Source organism: Triplophysa dalaica, chromosome 21 (assembly GCF_015846415.1).
Source record: "Triplophysa dalaica isolate WHDGS20190420 chromosome 21, ASM1584641v1, whole genome shotgun sequence".
Taxonomy (NCBI): domain Eukaryota; kingdom Metazoa; phylum Chordata; class Actinopteri; order Cypriniformes; family Nemacheilidae; genus Triplophysa; species Triplophysa dalaica.
In genome coordinates, this window is record NC_079562.1 from 943,295 (window position 1) to 964,940 (window position 21,646).

At 37.9% G+C, this 21,646-nt stretch overlaps 1 protein-coding gene across 1 annotated transcript in view; it reads right to left on the bottom strand.

Moving 5' to 3' along the window:
- Positions 1-2,304: 2,304 nt before the first annotated feature.
- LOC130409963 (CLIP-associating protein 1) overlaps positions 2,305-21,646 on the bottom strand; it is a 38,427-nt gene continuing 19,085 nt past the window's right edge. The window contains exons 13-44 of the mRNA XM_056734217.1: positions 21,256-21,391; positions 20,525-20,595; positions 20,308-20,367; positions 19,970-20,047; positions 19,584-19,751; positions 19,397-19,443; positions 19,130-19,300; positions 18,970-18,990; positions 17,950-18,057; positions 17,151-17,189; positions 16,763-16,912; positions 15,312-15,419; positions 14,961-15,020; positions 14,069-14,172; positions 13,659-13,682; positions 13,251-13,495; positions 11,584-11,647; positions 11,441-11,443; positions 11,200-11,363; positions 11,044-11,122; positions 10,777-10,920; positions 9,301-9,447; positions 9,106-9,212; positions 8,870-8,974; positions 7,596-7,743; positions 7,181-7,394; positions 7,052-7,105; positions 5,851-6,041; positions 5,648-5,776; positions 5,365-5,571; positions 5,179-5,295; positions 2,305-3,837 (exon numbers count right to left, since the gene is read on the bottom strand). Of these exons, the coding sequence (XP_056590195.1) occupies positions 3,751-3,837; positions 5,179-5,295; positions 5,365-5,571; positions 5,648-5,776; positions 5,851-6,041; positions 7,052-7,105; positions 7,181-7,394; positions 7,596-7,743; positions 8,870-8,974; positions 9,106-9,212; positions 9,301-9,447; positions 10,777-10,920; positions 11,044-11,122; positions 11,200-11,363; positions 11,441-11,443; positions 11,584-11,647; positions 13,251-13,495; positions 13,659-13,682; positions 14,069-14,172; positions 14,961-15,020; positions 15,312-15,419; positions 16,763-16,912; positions 17,151-17,189; positions 17,950-18,057; positions 18,970-18,990; positions 19,130-19,300; positions 19,397-19,443; positions 19,584-19,751; positions 19,970-20,047; positions 20,308-20,367; positions 20,525-20,595; positions 21,256-21,391 (3,550 nt within the window). The 3' untranslated portion in view covers positions 2,305-3,750. The remainder of the gene's footprint in view (positions 3,838-5,178; positions 5,296-5,364; positions 5,572-5,647; positions 5,777-5,850; positions 6,042-7,051; positions 7,106-7,180; positions 7,395-7,595; positions 7,744-8,869; positions 8,975-9,105; positions 9,213-9,300; positions 9,448-10,776; positions 10,921-11,043; positions 11,123-11,199; positions 11,364-11,440; positions 11,444-11,583; positions 11,648-13,250; positions 13,496-13,658; positions 13,683-14,068; positions 14,173-14,960; positions 15,021-15,311; positions 15,420-16,762; positions 16,913-17,150; positions 17,190-17,949; positions 18,058-18,969; positions 18,991-19,129; positions 19,301-19,396; positions 19,444-19,583; positions 19,752-19,969; positions 20,048-20,307; positions 20,368-20,524; positions 20,596-21,255; positions 21,392-21,646) is intronic.

The window sequence follows — 21,646 nt, forward strand, 5'->3', positions numbered from 1 at the left end:
ATCAAGTATACCGAAGAGTCATTTCTGAGAATACAATGAACGTATACTTACTACAGCTTAATAGCACAACATGTTTTAAAGGGATGTTTCATTAACTCATTTATTTCATGGGATGGATAGAAGATGGAAGTAAATTAAGCAGTGAAACGGGTTTGAGATACCAGAGTATATACTGTAGTGAAGTGAAGTACACATACATACATACATACATACATACATACATACATACATACATACATACATACAGTGATGTCAAGAGTCTCTCAATGGCTTCAGCTCCCCCTGCTGATGAGACGTATAAGTGCCATTAAATCACATTTTATAAAACATCCTTCTCCATCCAATATGATTAACATGAATATACTTGATATTCATCAGTTAAAATCTATGAATAAATGTCAATTTTTATCAGATATAGTATAATCACAGAAGACGGAGAGCTAACCAAAGCAAGCAATAATACTGCTGGATGACAGGAGAGGAAATGTCTACAAAGGCAGAAACTTGTGAAGGTCTCAGAAGTGAATGTCCAGCGAGATTTCAGACATCAGAACTACAGATGAAAGAGAATCACATCTCACCACATCACACCGGAATATAAAGACCTTCTGTCAAGATTTAAACTACTACACCATCAACCTTATTATAGTTTTATAGTTATAGTTAAACTTCTGTTAACTGGATTTCAATAAAATATTGGCCTTAATTTTGTTTGAAAAAGGAAACTCAATGTTGCCTCGGAAATAAGGCAAATAGGTTTAAGCTGAGGCACTAAAAATTATTAAGTGAAAATAAATAGAAAATTAAATAAATTAAACTTACAGTATGTTCAGTATATAACAACATAAATAAATAATAAAAGAACAAAAGCATGTAATAAAACTGGTGAAAATGTAACTAAAATGAACATAATAAAAATGTCCAAATAAAAGCACATTTTAAAATATAAATTCAAGCACTATAAAACTGAAAACAACACTATAACCCTTACACCATGTATAAAACTGATTTTCAAGTCATTTCAATCTCTCACAAAGCTTGTGAAGCGCTGTGAAGAGAAAAATGAAGCCTATTTTTATGGCCATTAAGAGTTTCATGATCATCTACTTTGACATGCAAGTTCTCACAATTGCATAAATAAATCCAAAATCTGACCTGAAAAATAAGACACGATAAAACAAAAACCTTATTAAAAAAACAATTAATTTCAAGAAAGTTTTGAAAATAAGAGCGTCTTGTTTGACTTCGGTCTGTTCTGAGTTCAGCTCAACTCACACTAATGTTACTGCATTCTTTACTATAGTAAATTGCTGTAGAATATTCTAGTAATTGCTTCATGTTTTTATTGATTACTTTGGTATTCTGTTGTATCTACTAGTGAACCAATAAACTGATAAAAGTATGTACTGTGGTAAACTTGACTGCATACTATAGTAAGGTTCCAAAACAATGGGAATATCACTACAGTTTACTATAGTAAATACTTAAGTGTGTAAATATACATAAATAGTATTTTTTTATGTGGGCTGAATGACTGTATTTCCTCTGATGAAATATCCTGCGATAATAAACTGTGTTTCTGTCTTCATGACGTCTCCTGACTGTTCAGTAAAATGTGAAATGCCCACGGAAAACATCAACATTACATCCTGTCCTGATCATCATGAATAACTCAATACAACACCTGCATGACTATTTAACACCTTATGGAGGACCAAAGTAATATAATATTATAATAATTAAAATATTAATTAATTCAGTGAACCACTAATACAATTCTGCCGTTTATATTGCAGCAATTTAATCATGCAATAATTTAATCAACCATTAAAAAAAATTATTAATTTATTTTGTAATATTCCCTGAAAATACATCATTAATTGTTTAGTTCTTTTCACAATAGCTGTCAAAAATATGACTTAAGTTCCCCCAAAAGGAATTAGGAGAAGAATTAAAAAAAATGTCTACATTATGAAAAAGTCATTTTTGACAGTAGCTATTATGTATTTTTTTAAAACAATTAATCATATTATAAATCATATATTATCATATATTTTTAGGGGACATTAAACAATAAATGAATGAATTGAATTAATGATCAATTTAATTAATTAATGATTACATTGCTTTTCTACAATCAATGAACTGAATTAATATTTTAATAATTTCATTCTGAATCCTTGGGTCTTCATAACACCTCACATGATGGCGTAAGCAAAAAGATTACCTTTCAAATATATAACACAACACATCTGTGATTTAATCCTTCATTAAAATAAAAATAAATCACACAGCACAGACATGTACAACTTTAAGGTTTTGTTTATCGAAAGCAAATCAAGTTTACAGATTTCTTATTCTACACGTGTGACAGTCAAAGAAAAACAGGTCATGTGTACAAAGAAACAAAGAAATACAGACGTGAATATGAAGTAGAAAAGCATCAAAAGCAAAGTAAAGCGCGTCGTGTGAAGCTCTGGATGTTGTTCTCTATGAACTTTGTGTTTCTAGCGTCCTATGAAAGAAGTGTTGACTTTACAAACTGATGTCATACAGATGTTGGCCTCTTTAATATTGCTTAATCATTTAAAATTCTTTTTATTTAAAGCACTAATAGACAGGATTCTGTACTCTGCGTAATGGAACTGACAATTAAAATGATTTCTTTAACTGTTTCATGCAAAAGATTTTTTAAATAGCAAATCAAAGTTTTAAATATACCTAATATTCTACTTCTAAATAAATCCTTTTGTGTGTGTGTGAAATGTTCTTTGGGATTTTTAACAAGAGCTTTAGGATATTTTTAGTGTCATTTTCCTTCTTGAAACACGAAAATAAAAACAAAATAAAAAAGTAAATATCATATAAGGTTTAACATTCAGTGTGAAACAATTAAGCACCGAGATTTAAAACCACAAAACTGGGTATAAACAACAACTTGACTGATAAAATCCAATTTGGATTATTTTTGTTCACATTTTCTTCTCCGAACAGTTCAGAATTCCACAAATATATTTGCCTTTACAGTGTATTTCATAAGTTTTCTAATGTTACAGCCCGTCATATATTTCACCTGCAAAACCCAAGTGTTTAACAGTGGAATCTTTACTCGGGAAAGGCCAAATGCACACATTTCTGTAAGACCATTTTAATCAAATAAAATCAGCGTCATCACAAAAGGAAAACTGTCTCTTAGTGTTGAAATGTCATGGTCCTGAAACCGTTCTCTAATCCAGAACACACGAAATGTTATCAACCAAATAAAACGATAATGTACAAATACAATCTTTTGTTCTTGCATATTTTTTAACATCCAAACAGTTTTCATTCATTCTAATACTGGTCACCACAGGCAGAAGAACGTGAGGCAGCGGCGTTTGTTTCTCCAACAAAATAAAATCTGCTAAAATGACACATTCACAAATAAACCACACACCTGTGATCGGCCGATCTGATGGAACGATAAACTCGCGAGGTGGATAAACACCACAACAAACCTTCAAAATAAATCAAACAAACACTGATTGCGAGGGGAAATGTTCTTCTGCTGGTTTCCTTGCGCAGGCACGGATCAAATCAAAGTCAAAGGCGACGGTTGTTCAAGTGTTAAAGTATCATTGAATAATAAAACATATTCACACGTGTGCTCTAACAGCATCTACTTACACGAGAGACAACGGCACGAGTTAGACGTGCTGGAGAGCGTTTGATGATTGTTTGGAGATGGATGGAGAGGGAGTGACGCTGAGATCAGCTGTGAGAGGAGATATCTGAAGAACTGCTGCTGGTGCTGGTGGTGGTTTGAGCCCGTTTGATGTAGAGATTCAACAGTTTCATCTGCACACAGATACAGAGAAAACACAAGATCTGTTGTTAAATCTACCCAGTGGCCTTCAAAGACATCAGGAACATGTTTGCTTTCAAATGGGAAGGAGTTCCAAGATTTCAATATAAGTTTGTTATTTATATCAGTTTATATCTGTTCTGTTTGTTTTTTACATTTATTCTATACATTTGATTCATGTTTGTTATGAAGACCATTTTTTAAGACATAAAGTTATTGATAAGGTATATATTAAATATAAGTATATAAGAGAAATATAGAAAATATTTAAGATATTTCAACATATAAGATATTTGAAAAATATATACTGTAAATGTATAAGAAATATATGAAGCAAGTAAACATGTATGACATATATGAAAAATATATAACTATACAAGATATATGAAAAAATATATCCATATATATGACCCTGGACAACAAAACCAGTCTTATGGGTCATTTTTTCAAAATTGAGATTTGTACATAATCTGAAAGCTGAATAGTTAAGCTTTCTAACGATGTAAAGGTTGTCAGGATAAGACAATATTTTGTGGAGATAAAACAGTTTAAAGCTCTGGAATCTGAGGGAGCAAAAAAAACAAAATACTGAGAAAATCGCCTTTGAAGTTCATATCAGAGATGCTGTAGCATGCCATCCACTCGCAAACTGGTTTTGTGATCCAGGGTCACATATATGATATATGAAAATTATATTGATATCTAAGATTTATGAAAAATATATGATATGGTATGAGATATATGAAAAAAATATAAATATATGAGATATATGAAAACATGTATAAATGTATAAGATATATAAAAAAATAAGATATATGAAGAACATACGATAGTATGAGATATATGAAAAATATATAAATGTTTATGATATATGAACAAATAAAATAAATGAAAAATATATGATATTTTGATACAATACATTTGATATATGATATTTTAGAAAAATATTTAAATGTAGTATGAGATATATGAAAAATTATATATATATATATATATATATATATATACAATAAATGAAAATATATATAAATGTATAAGATTTATGAAAAATATATAGTCTTAAATTTACATTTTTCGTTCAGTCCTAAATGTTCTGTTGATTGTGTTCTAATATCTGTGTAGAGTTAAAAACCTGAAACATGTTTTGTTGTTTGATAAACTATATTTGCCTTGACCTCTGACTTGATCACTGGGAGATTGATCGCTGCATGTGTAATAGTTCTGTTAATATGTCTTATGTTTATGTTGTAAAGCTGCTTTGCAGCAATCACCAACGAAATAATTGACTTTGTTCTGAACGTTTGCTTGTACTGTGCACATTTGTTCTGTATGACCTTGCTGCCGGTGAGCTGTTGAAGGTGTGGCTTCAGATCTTCACCAATCACAGAATAAATGGCCACCAGACAAAACACGCTGGCCTTCCGAACGCTGCTCTCCGTGTTATCATAGCCCTGAAACACATAAACCCACGGTCTCAGCGTCAGTGTGATGGATGTGCACACAGGTGAGTGTTTGTCTACCTGTAGCAGTCCTGGGATGATGTCGGGCAGGAGCTGAAGCAGTGAATCCTGGGGAATGCGCTCGATGACTCTAGTTTGCATTTTAATGGCGGCGAGGTTGACGGGGTAATCCGCCGTCTGGATGATGGGACACAGAACTTTGACACACTGTTCAGAGTGAATGGAGCCGGCCAGCACTGACGCCGTCTCTTCAGCGGCCCGGACCACCTGTGTGGACAGAACACACGTGACAGACACATCACGAGCGTTAAAGACGGCTGAGGACAGACATCTTCTCGCTCACCTCTTTGTGTTCGTCTTTATGAGCCTCCAGTGTTTTCATGATGGTGAGCTCTGCGTAGTTCTTGAAGCGTGCAGGCTGACTGCGCATGATCTCTTTGAGAACACGCAGAGCGAGCGCTCGGATCGTGTGCTGCGGAGAACACCACACCACGGTCAACACATCAACAGCGCTCACAGTAAAGTGAAGACTGAGGTTTCACTCACATCTTTATCTCCCAGCGTCTCCAGCAGCAACAGCAGCATGGTTTTAAAATGCTCCTCCCACGTCACCCGTCCGTCATCACGAGTAACCTTCAGTAACTCCAGCAAAGCGGCCCGCCTCTCCTCCACACGCTCGCTGTGATTGGACAGCTCCTTCAGCAGGTCGCCAACCATCTCCGACTGCTGATCGGGCCCTGGCCAATCACAACACAGCTTTTGTGTTTGTTTTGCAAAACATGTGACATACAGTCATGCAGCTTCTGTTAACTGAAATAAAATATATAACTTAAAACAAAATAAAATGCAATTATAGTCAAAATGTTGTTTGAATAACTTAAACTAAATTATACAAATAAACTCTTACTAAATTAAAAAAGAAAATGGCAAACTTAAAATATGACATCAAAACCAAATCAAGACATTAATAAAACTACATTAAAACAGATCAAATAAAACTAAGGTTCAAAAATATAATATATAGGTTTACAAATCCAAAAGCTATAATAACTAAGGGTTACATTTTAGATTTAAATAAAACAATTTATTTATACTGTAAATGAAATACAGAAATAAGATTATCAATATTTTAAATAGTTATTTTTTTAACATAAATGAATGGAGATTTGAGAAATGCTTCTTTATAGCACATGTATTTTACTTTAGTTTCATAGTAGTTTTATTAATATTTTACACTGGAGTTTATCTTTATGTGTGTCTTCTTCTTGTTCATTTTGTTGAATATTTCTCAGGTTTTTGCTGCTTAATTTCGGTATTTGCTTCATTTGATTATTTATTTTTGTAGGTTTCATTTCTTGTTATTTCAGTTTTTTATAAGTTAATGTATAAATCAGAGAGAAATGGGCTGTTTGTGAAACCTTATCTTAGGTCTGTAAATCACATCCAGAATAAAAGTTTGTGTTTACATAATACATGTCTGTGTACTGTGCATATTAATTTTGTATTTATAAAAACATACACATGCGTGACTATATTTAGGACATTTTTTTTATATAAATTTAAATTATTTGCAAATAAATACATGTACATTTTTCCTAAATATGTATACATGTATGTGTTTATAAATTCAAAATGAATATGTGCAGTACAGAGACGATTAATAGCGATTAATCTTTTGACAGCCCTACTTCTTTTACATTTGTTGGCACATATTGAATATTTTGTAACATGACAAATATTCTCATACCTGCAGAAAAGCTTCTAGCATGCGTGGTTTTGTTTTCACCGCAGCCGTGACAGCCTGAAAAGGAAAACAGAGAGATTGTTTTGTGTTTTGTTGTGAACGTTGGGCCGCCGGTCTGATGGGTTACTTTACCGTCTCTGAGCTCCGGTGTGTCAGGAGTTTCTTTCTCATAGACGCCAATGGAGTCGCTGTAGTTGTAAGGGTTGTACTCTCGTGTCCACGGGCCGCTGATGGAGCGCTGAGACGGCGTGTTTAATGAAGATGTTTTATTGTCCAGAGCGGTTCGACCTCCTTCAGTTCCTCCTGCTGACAGACGTGAGTCCGTACATGATGACGTCACACCCGTCTGACAGAAACACAGAGAAAGATTTACATCTCTGTTGAATGAATAAATATAAACGGTTATACTCTGATGAGTATAGAATGTAAATCATTGATGTATATCAGTTCTATGAACACTGGAAACATCCAGCAGTCCTCATGTTATGCTTTTATTTTAAAGTGATGAATTCATTCCTCTCAGTGATATCATCAGGTGTGATCTTACGGGATCGTCCCGCCTGCCGTCGCCTTTGATTGGCTCTGGGATCTCCTCCTGACTGCGGAAGCTGAAGCTCTGAATGGCTTCTGTTACTCCTCTCAAAGAGCTGAAGATCTCCTCTGAGTTCATGTTCTCTGTGTCATACTCCAACATACTAAACACACACATACGGTGAGATAACATTAATATAAACACAATGTCATGATGAGAAGGTTTTTGTGCTCGCCTGAAAAGTCTAAATTACACACACATGAATCTGCATGTTTGTCTATTGGCTAATATAGTGAGTGTTTTTTCTTAGAAACACTATTGTAGGTTTAACCGAGGTTACAGCAACAGGGAAAGACATCACACAGAAATAAACATCATGACAGTATAAAGCGGTGAACATCACTGTCATGAGTAGGGCTGCAACAACTAATCGATAAAATCGATAAGGAAAACATTTGTCAACAAATTTTATTATCAATTATTTGGTCTGTGACATCACTTTTTTTTTCTGTATACTTTTTACTGTACTTAACTACATTTGAATGACAAAAATGTACTTTTCATGCCACAAAAAGAGTGCCGACCCTCCCCTCACTTTCACATTTGGGAGAGACTTTTGTTTGCTGCTTCTTATATGACACATCTGTATCAACTCACCAGATGTGTTATTGAGGGAGACATCTAAAACTTTTGGAAGATGGCTAATGAGTGCAGTTTTGTCTACTTTTCCCAAATCTGATTTAGGTATTACAAGCAAAAGATCTAATTCAAACATTTAATCCGATTAATCGGACAAATAATCCAACTAATCGATTATAAAAATGATCGATAGTTGCAGCCCAAGTCATAAGCGTGTAATTAGTAATCATGACGCAACTATCAATCTGTCCATGTTACATCAGATTGTCAGGCTTTCAAAAAATGACACATTTGCATGTGATCAACAATTAAAATGAGCGCTGGAACAAAAACACAAGATGCACATTTCCATATTTATATTTAGACTTACTGGAATGACTGTAGATCACCACTGAAGAGTATTTCTCTACACCAACATGACACTACGCATGTCAATGTACAACTTTCTCATCGGTAAAACACAACAGAAGATATTTAGAGAAATTTTCATACATTGGAAGTCAATGGGTGTTGTTTGATTACCGACGTTCTTCAAAATATCTTCTGCGGCAGAAAGAAACTCATGCATATTTGAAATGACATGAGGGTGAAAAGATGATACAATAATTTCTGGAACATCTCCACCGCAGCGCCCGGCCGCGGCGTGTTACCTGGGCGAGTGAGCTCTCCGATGAGCTAGGAGAGGGGGGGTGGCGGGGCCGGGGTGGGGGGATGTGAGGGAAGAGGAAGACTTTGAGCTCCAGGCCCAGAAATGACTGAGACGTGAGGAGAGACGAGAAAGAGAAAAGAATACCGTCTAACTTCTGACCAACCAGCACAGATTCCACAGGTTCACGTCACAGATCTGTTGTTTGTTCGGCGTGTACTTTTGCGTTGTGTGATGTACCTGGGTGAATGTGCCCCGTGTGAACAGCTGCTGGGTGACGTCAGAGGACTCGCGCGGGTCACGGGGTGTTTTGATAGTGGGCGTCCCATAGCGCTGCTGGGCGACGCCTGAGATTTCACAAACACGTCAGTGATGTTAGAGATCAGTTGATCATGTTTTAGATGAGTGTGTTTTGTGAGGATCATCATAGTGTACCGCTGCAGTGGAGATGCTGCTGTTCTTCAGATGACTGTGAAGCAGTTTCGTGGCTCCGTCCTGAAAGGTTTTGGGAAGAGCACCCAACAGCATGGTGAACTCTGGAGTGTTGAGCTCAAACAGAGAGATCAACACCGTCTGAGCAGCCTGACAACACATAAGAAATGTGTGTCCTTAGTTAGTGAAACATATTATTTCATATTAAAAGAGTCCGGTCAGTACTATGGAAGTAAATTAGTGACAATTGTATTTGAAGCTAAAAAAAATTGCTAAGTAGCATTAACTGAAAAGCATTATATTAACAGTGCTTGCATTTTAAGGTTTTGCAATTCAAGCCGTGAAGCTGTGAACTTTTCAAGTGGAAAATAGCATTTTTAAACAATTCAATATTAAACATTCAGATTATTTTAAAATACGACTTTAACTTTTTTGTTGTTCACAATGTCAATATTAAATATTCATATTATTTAAAAATACGTCCTTCACTATCTTTATGTTAAAAAAAAATCCATATTAAACATCCAGATTTCTATATTACATTTTCTTAATCTTGATGCACGTAAATACGCTTCCACGAATTCAGTGATTCCAATTGGGCAAGAAATTAAACATGGCACACCCGGGTATCGCAGGAAGAGCTGGTGAAGCTGACAATCAGCAACTATCGATTATTTATCGACGCTCGATTCCTGCGATACCAGATGTACGACGTTGAAATTCGAACAATACGCACCAAATATCTGAACTCACTGTTCATGTAAGACACGTCTTTTTCATTTCAAATACATTTGTCACTGTTTTACTTCCACACAGTAGTTACACTTCATTAACTCGTGTAAACCCGGTTTCAAGGAGACTTTTTTGAAAATATGTTATTCAGGAGTAAACAACACAGCAGATATTATTCGTGATTTATTTGTTAATGTATTTATAACGTAAAGAACTGTTTGAATTTTTGCTGTTTTAAGTCACAATTTCTTCGTCTCCTTGTTTTCATGCGTGTTAAATCAAATATGACATCCTTACTAACATAAGCGTTACTGTAAGATAGAAGAGTTAGTGAAACAGAAACATGTTACACAGCCGCACACACACACACACACACACACACTCAAACATGCTGTTAGATTACAAACATGAACAATCGCTCAGATTATCCACATAAAAGATGACAAGATGTGGTCCTGTACAGCAGGACCTGTAAATCATTCTCAATCTCATCACACCACACAGAAGTGTTAGGGAACACATGTACACGCATGACCTCTGTATTGCAGTTCAGAGGTTAAAGGTCACGGGGTCACTACCTGCTTACATCTCTCCTCCATGTTACTGTCTCCCGGCAGGGAGGTCACAGTGATCCTGCCCGACATCTCCTCATTCATCCAGCAGCTCTGACGACGATCATGAGACACATCACAACCTCACAATATACACAACACGCACGCACACACAACACAATACACACTCACTGACCTTCCTCACGTCTGAGCTCTTCGGCTCTGTGGTCCACGTAATGATCCGAGAGACGGCCAGACGCGTCTCGCTGGAGTTCACAAAGTCTGAGGGATCCATCTGTCGGGCCAAAGACTCAATGTACTTCAGGATGGCCACCTTCACCTGCACAAACACACACACACACACACACACGTGTGTAAATATTATCATTAAATCTGACCCCCGACTTAGATAAAAGTGAAAGAGTTTTTCATGCATGTTGAGACATTCAAGCGCTTTACTGACCTTGAGGTTTGGCGTCTGCGTTTGATCAACAATGAAGCGCATGAGGATGTTAAACTGCTGATCGTACAGGAAAGAATCTCTGTGAAGAGCAGAAGAAACCAGAGGCGTGAAACAGAGACGCGTTTATCGGGACAGAACGTTGAACGGACCACAGACCTGGTGACATCCAGCGCTCTCTGAACTTTAGCCTGGACGGAGCCCAGAAGATCAGCTCCCATCTTCTTCAAGAGCTGCGTGAGCAGGACGAACAACCAGTCCTGAAGATCTTCTCTGTGAACGGAGATGAAATCCACCAGCGTCTCCAGGAACATGCTGAACACCTGAAATCAAGCACGCCGGTTTGCAAACGCCTCGAGAAAGAATCATATTGGTCTGAATATGCTGAGAGAAAACTCACTCTCTGATGAAACCGGCCAGGTCAGAACGAGAACAGCAGATTCATCAGCATCACAAGAAAGAAACAAAACAGATGAGGACTTCTTAATATCGCGATTATTTCTCTTATTTTAGCGGAGAGAAAATGAAAACCAAAGATTTCACCTTGCTGTGTGGATCTGCGAACATTCTGGTGAAGATCTCACACAGTCTCTTGAGCTCCACACGACTGAAACACAGACATGTCATGTGACTCGTGTGAAGTGATGTAAACACAGACACATCATGTGACTCGTGTGATGTGATGTAAACACAGCACAGGGTCTGAGATACATGTTGAATTGCAGAACCTTAGAATGCACTCACTTTTCATATATTGTTTTTATGTTGTCGCTTTAAATAAGATTGTCACTGTATTACTTCCATACACTGCAAAAAAGACTTTCTTACTTAGTGTTTTTGTCTTGTTTTCCAGTCCAAATGGCTAAAAATTATTGAATCAAGATGCATTGTCTTGATGAGCAAAATTACCGTCTTACTTTTTACAAAAAATATATATTTTTTAATCTTAAAACAAGCATAACAAAAATGATCTTGATTTAAGGTTGATCTCTTTCTTAGTCACGAAATTTAAGGTTATTTTTATTACCCCATTATATATTATTATTATTATATATATTTTTTTGCATGTTTTAAGCACAAACATATTTTTTGTCTGATTTTCTCAGGTCATAGAAAGTGCATCTTGACTGATGAATTTTTAGCCATTTGTACTGGAAAACAAGACAGAAATACTAAGTAATTTATTTTTTGCAGAGTACAGTTCTTCTGCAACTTGTGCACGCCAGGTTTTAGGGACACTTTTTTGAAAAATATGTTTTTTAGGAGTAAACTAAATATTATTTGTAAATTAAATTTACATAAATTGTAAATGTATTTATAATGAAAAGCCCTGTTGTTTTTAACTTTTGCTATGAATACACTTCAAATAAATACTATCTTACTCTGTCTATTTGTCTTGTTTTCCAGAAAATTGTCTAAACATTCTTAAATCAAGATGCATATTCTTGATGAGCAAACTGAAGAAAATCACTCTTGTTTTTAGTCCAAAATTATGAAATTTCAGTGAATTTGAGCTTAAAATAAGCAAGAAAAATCTGCCAATGGGGTAAGAAAAATTATCTTGAATTGAGTGACAAATGAGAAAAATGTCTACCTTATTTCAAGATCATTTCTTTACCCCATTGGCAGATTTTTTTCGGGTCTTTTAAGCATAAAGAAATTTATATTTTTTTACTATAAACAAGACTGATTTTCCTGCATCTTCATTGAATACTTTTTACTGGAAAACAAGAAAAAAAGACAGTAAGTAAGTCATTCTTTGCAGTGTAAATAGCTTCTCCTCGTCTAATGGAACATAAATATCTGTGTCCTGAATGAACGCTGTAGAAGTAATAAAGAGAAGTATAACACAGGCGTATAAGCCTACTATGAAACGTTTTTACTAAAACTGTAGGAGATTGTTGATATACAGTATGAGAAAAGAAGCTTGAGTTGATGACATCATACTGTATGTGAAGTCAGAGGTCACGCTTATGATGAAACTCACGTGTCTCGATGTTCACAGTTTAAAACTTTACGTATGGCTTTGATTCAGAAGACATATCAACCCAATGGAGTCATCACAGTATGGATTACATTTTAAAGGAGGGATGCACTTTTAGGAGCTTTGAAAACTCTGATGGTGTTCGGCTGAAGAGAGAATGTCATCATATCTGTGATGGCGGCGAGAAAACAACCAGATATTTTCAGGAGATATAGTATCTGAGCACCTGAGGATTCTTTGGCTCTTCAGAAGGTTCTGGAGTCCCAGGAGACCCTCTTTCCTCTCAGACCAGTTGGAGCTGGCGCAGTGGTTCAGAATCTCGGCCACGTCCTCCGTCTGACGCATGTAATGTGGAATCCCGCCGTTGCGTGAGCCGTAGGAAAGCTCTGAACACGCGCTGGACGCGTCACTGTTGGCATCGTCGTCAGAACACATTCCAGGAGACTCGAAGCGCCGGCACATCGGCCTCCGCTGCCAGACAGATAAACCACACATTCATTATATATATCATACCATCAAATCTCAATCTATTGTACAAAAAGGCAACAGATTGTCTGAACATGTCTGATCACACAAGAATGATGCAATGAACGATTCTTAAGCATAAAACACTGTGTGTGAATAAATTCATTACCTTATTCCTAGATTCTCCTAAAAGCTGTGAGAGAGAGAACAAATACATGAGATGTTCAATTAACAAACTGTACAAAATGATCAAGTGATTCACTTCGTGCCTAAAGCCTTGCTTCACATTACTGCATCATTATTTGCGACACTGATATAAATGCGGCAGAATATTTCAACAATGCAACCTGTCACTTACTGCGTGTCATTTAACTGTGTTTAAGAAAATACTGTGAAGGTAAAACTGTATATTTGATGGAAAACGACAGACTGGATGCATTGTGAAAGCAAGTGATTGATGACATCAGAGGCAAAGAAAGTTCAAATTACCATGAAAAATTACAAAGGCGAACATTTGTTCCGATGAATCCAGCACAGAAATATGTTTAAAGACATTAAAGGTTGTAACGTGGTTCTCACCAGTGCATCGGCAACCGCAGCCTCCACCTCCGAACCCGTGTTCAACACTCTCATGGCATTAACAGACGCTGAGATACGAGCCTGATGAATCAGACCAAAACGATCTGAAACAAACACATACACACACAGAGAGATTGTGTATTTACACATCAATAAAAAGCTTTGTCGATACCGCAACATAATCCAAATGTGTTACCAAGACGGAGAGAGATGGAGTGATTTGAATAATTCAGTCCAAACTGAAGAGAAGCCTAAAGAACCAGACAAGCTTCTTCATTCATTTACACCACAAAACGATGCGAGTAATAATGCAAACGATGAAAAAATACAGAAAGAACGCTTGAATGCAAGTTTATCAAAATGATAGAAGTATAAAGCACATTTACATTGAACAAACTGAGTTCCCACTCCTGACAAATGACTCTTTACGAGTTTTCCTGTCATTAACGGACCAAATTAATTGTATAAAGTTAAAATGCATTTGCATGGCAAATTAAAAATGTCATATTAACACACATGCTGCATCCCAATACGCCTACTTATAGTAGTATGCACTAAAAGTATGTACCGTTTTTGTAATGGAAACGTATAAATATTTTAGTGCGAACCAAAACCGTATGCACGCATACACGAGACATACCAAAGAAATGAATATAAAAATCTGTAAAATCTGAGAAACACACGTGAACAGAACAACACAATAAAGCACAAACAGTCCAGATCACATCCAGTGTTCTATTGACCAACAGTAACACAGAGAGATTTGAGGAGGGATCACTGATCTCTGGCTCCACCGTATGGAGGGAAACATTTAAACACACAGAATCTTCATTCTGTACTCAGATGACCTGGATGTGTCTGGGTGCCGTGAGCCGCAGGACATGCAAATCACCTGTCTGCAGCATGTCACCTGCCGTCAGAGCGCTGGTGGAGCGAGAGTGCCTGTGGGATGCTGGGAAGGATCAGGAAACACATAAAACGCTTACTTCAACACATATAAAAGCTCTTTTACACAGAGAAGATTAAAGCAAGAGATGTTAGACAGAAGATAGAGAGGAGAGGATTAAAACAAACAGCCAGCGCTGCGGGATATACTGAATTTAGTTATCATGATGATGCTAACGGTTTAGCAAAATTCTTTAATTATGAACCAAAACAATGACACAATGCTCTAACACTTGAGCTCCAGGGAATAATTCAATCATTTGTTTGCGGGGGTTAAATATTTAGTTGGGTGTCTTACCCAGCGAACTGAAAGCTCGAGCCGGGCTGGGGTCACGACTGCTCTCTCGACTGGTGTCACGACTACAACCCTGACTCATGCTGGGCCTCGGGATACGACTGCCCCGCGCTGACACACACAAACACACACACAGCGGGACAGAAGAGAGGAAGACACGAGCAGGACGACATCATGAGAGACAGCAGAGAGTTTAAAAGAGCAGGAAATGAAAGTTTTATCATCCGCGGCGAAACATATTCAATTTATATAAGTAAACACAGAAAAATCTTTTTGAAACAACGTATAGAACAACGTGTGATCAGAGAGATAAAGAGCTCATGATTGACCTCATCGGCCTCTTCATGACACGGTCTGATGTGTCTCGTCAACATTGAAATACAACTCACGATTTCAGAATCATCAGTCACAATAGCGTTTGTGACAGTCGATCTCAGGCTTTAAATATTTGCTATGAATAAAAAATAACACATTTATCGCTAAATGTCAGAACATGTTAAAGTACATCATCCTCATTCCAAAAACTGTGTTTTTTCAAGTGTTCATCGGTGTACTTTCGAACTAAATATAAGAGTGTATACTTTTTTAACATCGCTTTTCAAAATCATGTAAAGTTGCGTCCTCAATATTTACTACTGATACTCACAAAATACACTTAAAAACATGTTTATAACATGAAAACGAGCCAAATTTAGTCCTAAGTAGTTTTAAAATAATGCTGGTCCTATAGACAGATTCAAAGCAACAACATAAACAAACGTAACTGCGCATGCACGCGTGGACTGCCCTTGACCTCCACCACACATTCACAAACAACAGAGCGCCTGTAGATTGTTTCTGATAACAAGCAAAAGAAACCCAGAAGAAGCGTAACTTAAACGTGTCTCTACAATATATTAAATTAAGACTGCAATACCAAACTCAACCGCTAGTGTACCACATAGTTTATTTAAACGTGACTAAAACTGCAAGACCCACCAGACCCACCTTATTTGATCAAATTATTTTCCGATAAGATAATAAATTAATATTAACATACACTATATTATATATAGACACACTAACCATAAACAAACACAGACCGGAGGCGCAAGTGTCCGATGAAACCGTCTACATAAAGAAAACTTAGATATTCTTAAGCAAAGTTTAAGTATTTTTAAAAACTAAATGCATTTTGTTTGTATGGACAGTTGTTCTTATACAAACTGTGTTAAAAGACTCTTGCTGCATCATGTCACTCACACTCTCTCTCTCTCTCTCTCTCTCTCTCTCGCTCACTCACTCACTCACTCAATCTCTCTCTCTCTCTCTCTCGCTCACTCACTCACTCACTCACTCAATCTCTCTCTCTCTCTCTCTCTCTCGCTCTGTCTCTATCACTCCTTCTATCTCTCTCTCTCTCTCCCACTGACACTCTCACTGTGTGTGTGCGTTTTTCTTTGTGTGTGTTTTACCATCTCTGCCCCGTCTGGGACTGGTCTCTCGACTGCAGCCTTGACTCCGCGGGATCTTACTGCGTTTATCTGATGGCGTTCCGGCAGCTCGAGGGATTTTACCATAAGAACGAGCCAAGAGCTTTCCGGGTGAAGTTGAGCGGCTGCCGGCTGTAACACACCCCATGCAGAAAGTTCAATAATGCTTTCAAAACATTCAAACTGTAAACACGCGTGATAAATCATATCTAAAAGGTGCAGGACATGCAGACGTAACGAAACACAGACACGTGACTGCAAAATACTAACATCAACAGATCTGTGAGCAGCGTAACAGAACATTGAGCTGCTGCACAGCTGACGATGCGACCGACGCAGGGGAAACATGCAGACGTGTTTTACTCCGTACCGTGATTTCTACCCCCCGCTTGATTAGCTGATCTGGATCCTTGATGCAGGACAGTGAAGAGAGTGAAACTACATTACCCATCAACATGAACTGACCGTTGCCATGGGCAACCATCTGACGCATACTGATGCTAATGATGCAGCACAGGAGCAGAGATGAGTTTCATATTCATAAATCCTCATCGAGATAAAGATGATGAGTTTAAGCAGAAACACACGGAAGCCACATTATACACGTGTGTATAATGTCAATAAAAACAATCTGTTCATGTAATGTACGACTTCAGGTGTATTTCCATACAGCGCACAACACGTATGGACCACGTTTAAACATGATAACCCCGGGTCACCAGGTGAGTGCAGTGCTGGGCAGGTAACTCTGAAAAAGTTCTTAAAAAGTATTTAATTACTCATTACTAATTACTTTTTATATCCTATATCAACTTTGATTAGTTAAGTGATTCAAGGATAGACATGAAACGGCTGTTTCAATTCACTCAAATAATATAAACTAGATTTAGATGTATAATTCACTTACAAATGTAAGAATTGTACATTAAAGCACTATTTTTTAAGTTGGAAATTGAAATTGTCAATTCCACTATTGCACACAGTACATAGTTTAATTCCATCAGAAGTAACTAATTCAGTTACAGAAAAAAGCCCTAACTTTACTTTTTCAAGTGAAAAGTAATTAAATTACAGTAACTAATTACAAAATTCCTGTCGTTCCTTTCCATACGATACATTTTGTAGCGAAACTGCAGATTTAAACACGTGAACATTGTGATGTCACTCACGTTGTGATTGGGACGCAACTTTGGCTCGGCTCCGCCCCCTGCTGTCCGTCACAGGGGCTCGGCCCACAGCAGCCTTCTCTGAACTCAGTCGTCTTGTTCGCACGCGACCTTCAGATGAACAGAGAAACACAAACAAACAGAAGACGAAACAAGATGACGGATACAAAAAACTAGTTTTTCCTGATCAAATATAGGAAGAGTAAATAAACATTGTTTGTCCGATCGTGATAAACACATCACAAGACCAAAACGCTTTACAATGTCTCGACAAACCAACACCGAACAAAGACGCTGTGAAGACCGTCACACACACATGCTGTTTAAGGCCTGATTCACATTTCGTGTCTAAAACCTGTCTCTCTTCAAATGGCCCGCTGTGAGCGCGCGGCACTCCGAAAAGTTGAACTATTTCAAGATCGACGCAACTAGAAAAATGTGCGCTTTGTGCATCAGCCCCTATTTCACCCGCTTGCTGTGCCAATACTTTTAAAGTAACAAATATGCACGCAAAAAATACGCTAAAATGTGAATCGGTGCTTAGTGTGCGTTCAAACTGCTAGCGACTCTGTCGCTAGTCTGCTGCTGATAGGAGGCGGTTAGAAGGCATTCCTAACTTTGGTTGCTCTAGTAACATTTATAAACAAACCCTGCAGTAACTGACGAGAGACGGATGACGTGATGACGTCATTGCTTAACTCCTATTGGTAGTTTGCGTAAAGTCGCTAGACACGCCCATTTCCTGTCGCCAAAGGTCACTCGTGTCGCCAGCTCTCCATTAAATGACATCGCCTCGCTTTGGCGGTATGAATGCACATTAACACGTAAACAAACATGTTTGATGTAAACATACATGACCAGTCCAGCTGAAACCGCAGACACACAAGCTTTGAAAATTGAGATGAATTTGACTTTTGACAAGAACTCTTCCAGACATCTGACATTGTCTTCTGTGTGTGTCTCATGAAGACAACATACAACACAATACTGATAGACAGAGAAACACACACACACACATCTTACCCTCCGCGTCACCAGCGGCATCTTTAAGACGAGAGGACGTGTAACAGAAGATATCAGCATATAAACACTTTTTATGTCCATCATCGCATCCATATGTCTTTCATTCTGTCTGCCTCGTGATGCATGTGTGTGTTTCTGTCTGTAAACATGTGTTGTTTACCCAGTGAAGCGTAGGAGCCGGGCGGCAGCGCTGCGGATGAACTGAAGGGTGTGACGGTGGGTACAGCCGGCATACGGGATTTGGCGCTGGCCGCTGCGTTTACATCGACATCGCTGCGAGAGCGCTGCATCGAACCGGCCGCAGTGGACGTGCGGGAACTCACTGACTTCGCTGAGAGAGGGAATCACCACGTGACATTAAATATAAACAGAAATCAGAATGCATTTTTTTATTTTTTATTCTTTAAAACAGGAAATAGACACTCACTTCTGCTTAAATTGCTCCCGACAGGTGTTCTTACAGATGCCGGTCGACTACAAAAGACAAAATAAGAGAAACGATAGAGACATTAAGTCAAACAGCGAAAAAGAGAGAGAGAGAGAGAGAGAGAGAGAGAGAGAGAGTGAAGGTGGCACACTATGGAGAGATCACTGAGACGGCAGCACTTTCTCACTTGAGACTCTCTTGAGAGCTGGAGGACGAGCGGTCGGACTGAGGGAGAGACGAGACGCTGTCAGAACTCTTCAGGTGAGACTTTAGAGCTTTCTGATAGGTCAGCTCGAGGGCCTGAAACAGATGCTCCGCCTCTCTACTGAAGTGGGAATGAAAACCCCAGTAACACCTGAAAGCAAACCAACACGATCTTCATTAAGTTACATTTCCAAAAAGAGAACGTAGAACAAGGTTTGTTTATTCCTTCGGTCAAACGCAGAGAAGCCAATCCCAGAATGCACTTTGACAAGAGATCCACAGACTCAAAGAGAAGTGTAAACATTCATATGTGAGAGCTGAATTCATGACTCAAGGGTTTGAAATAAATCATTGAGAATATAAACGTACTTCCTGGCGACTGATTTGGCTTCAGAATCAGCATCATGAACGCCTTTCTTTATGGTTTCCATGAGGACACTGATGTGCCTGCAGAGAGTGAGAGAGAGACAAACCTCAACACAACATCTCTCTGAACTTTTGAGGAGAAATGATGCCGATTCAGCGTTACCATGACAACAGTGAGTGTTCAGTGTAGTGCACATGTTGCATTGAACCAGAGTGGATCACCTCTATCACGCAGGGCCTCCATCGCTCATCCCACCCATCACAAGCTTTCACCCGTAACGCCATTGTGTTACTATCAGCTTTCATTGAATAAATATCTGAGTGATGTGTAAATCTCTCACCTCTCTAAAGACGTCGTCTGCCACTCCTGCAGCAAAAGATCCAAAAACTCAAAACACCGCCTGCAACAAACACACAGAGAAGAAGAGGCTTTCTGTTTAACATTGCGTGTGTGTGTGTACGTGCGCGCGTGTGTGTGCATGAATGCGTGTGTGTTTGTTTGTGTGTGTGTGTTGGTGTGTTTGTGCATGTGTGTGTGTGCGTGTGTGTTTGTCTCACCGTCTGACAGCCACTGATTTAGACGTGCAGTTGCTGGTGATGATGGGAATGAGCCGAGGATAGTGTGTGTGCTGAAACACAAACGCACACATTTACATTCATACTATATCCTATAATAGTTTTCAGATGGATTATTTCTCATCATGTCACACTGCAGGACATACAGAAGAACTTACTTTATTGTTGTCAATATGAGGGACAGTAGAATAATTCAATTTATTACACGGCTCGTTGGAGAGATTGATTTTGATTGGCCAGTCGCGACATTTGCATGTTCTTTATTCCCTGATAACAACCACTCAAAAGTAATAACACCGTACGCGAAAAATCATTTTGACTAATGAAATATAAATATATCTTTTTATAACATGACATTATATTAACAAATGATAAAACCAAATTGAATGTTCGTAAAACCAAAAGTAAACAGCTTTTCCACGTGGAAAGTCTTCATTTAGTAAAAATGAGCCAAGTCTAAGTCAAGTTCACATTTCATGTGCTGATCACACTGTCGGGGGTTATTTCAGCAATAATAACCGGCTGCCTTTACATTATCCCTTACATAAAGCAGCGTGTGATATGTTTTAAATGGCTGTGACTTTTATTCTCCATCACTGTCTGAATGCGGCCGGATGAGATCAATGTTATCGATCGTGTTTGTCATTCAACATCACGCTCGGCTGTGTCTCACTCAGTTCATGTCATGTCCCGTGTGTGTGTGTTAAACTCACTCGTATGATCAGACGAATGGCAGCGAATCCAGACGTGGCCATGACTTTAGCGCTGTTAGGGACCAGATTCAGTAACATTGGCATGATGCTTTCAGCTCCGTGGTCAAATTTATTCCCCAACAGCGACGACAGATGACTGAAAGAGACACAAGAGAGATCAGATCTTTATTACAAAACTGAGTGTGTGTGTCCGCGTACATGTAGAAAGTGCTTTCACATCTGATCATGATCCTGGAGTTCATCCAGCGTTTAAAACAAAAGCACTTAAGTTAATTAACTGTTAGGTAATTAACATTCAGTGTGATGTCTCTAGAATAATAAAATACATAGAAGAACTTTAGCATAATGTTCATGTGTTTTACTGATACAATGTGTGTGTGCTGTCTAAGTT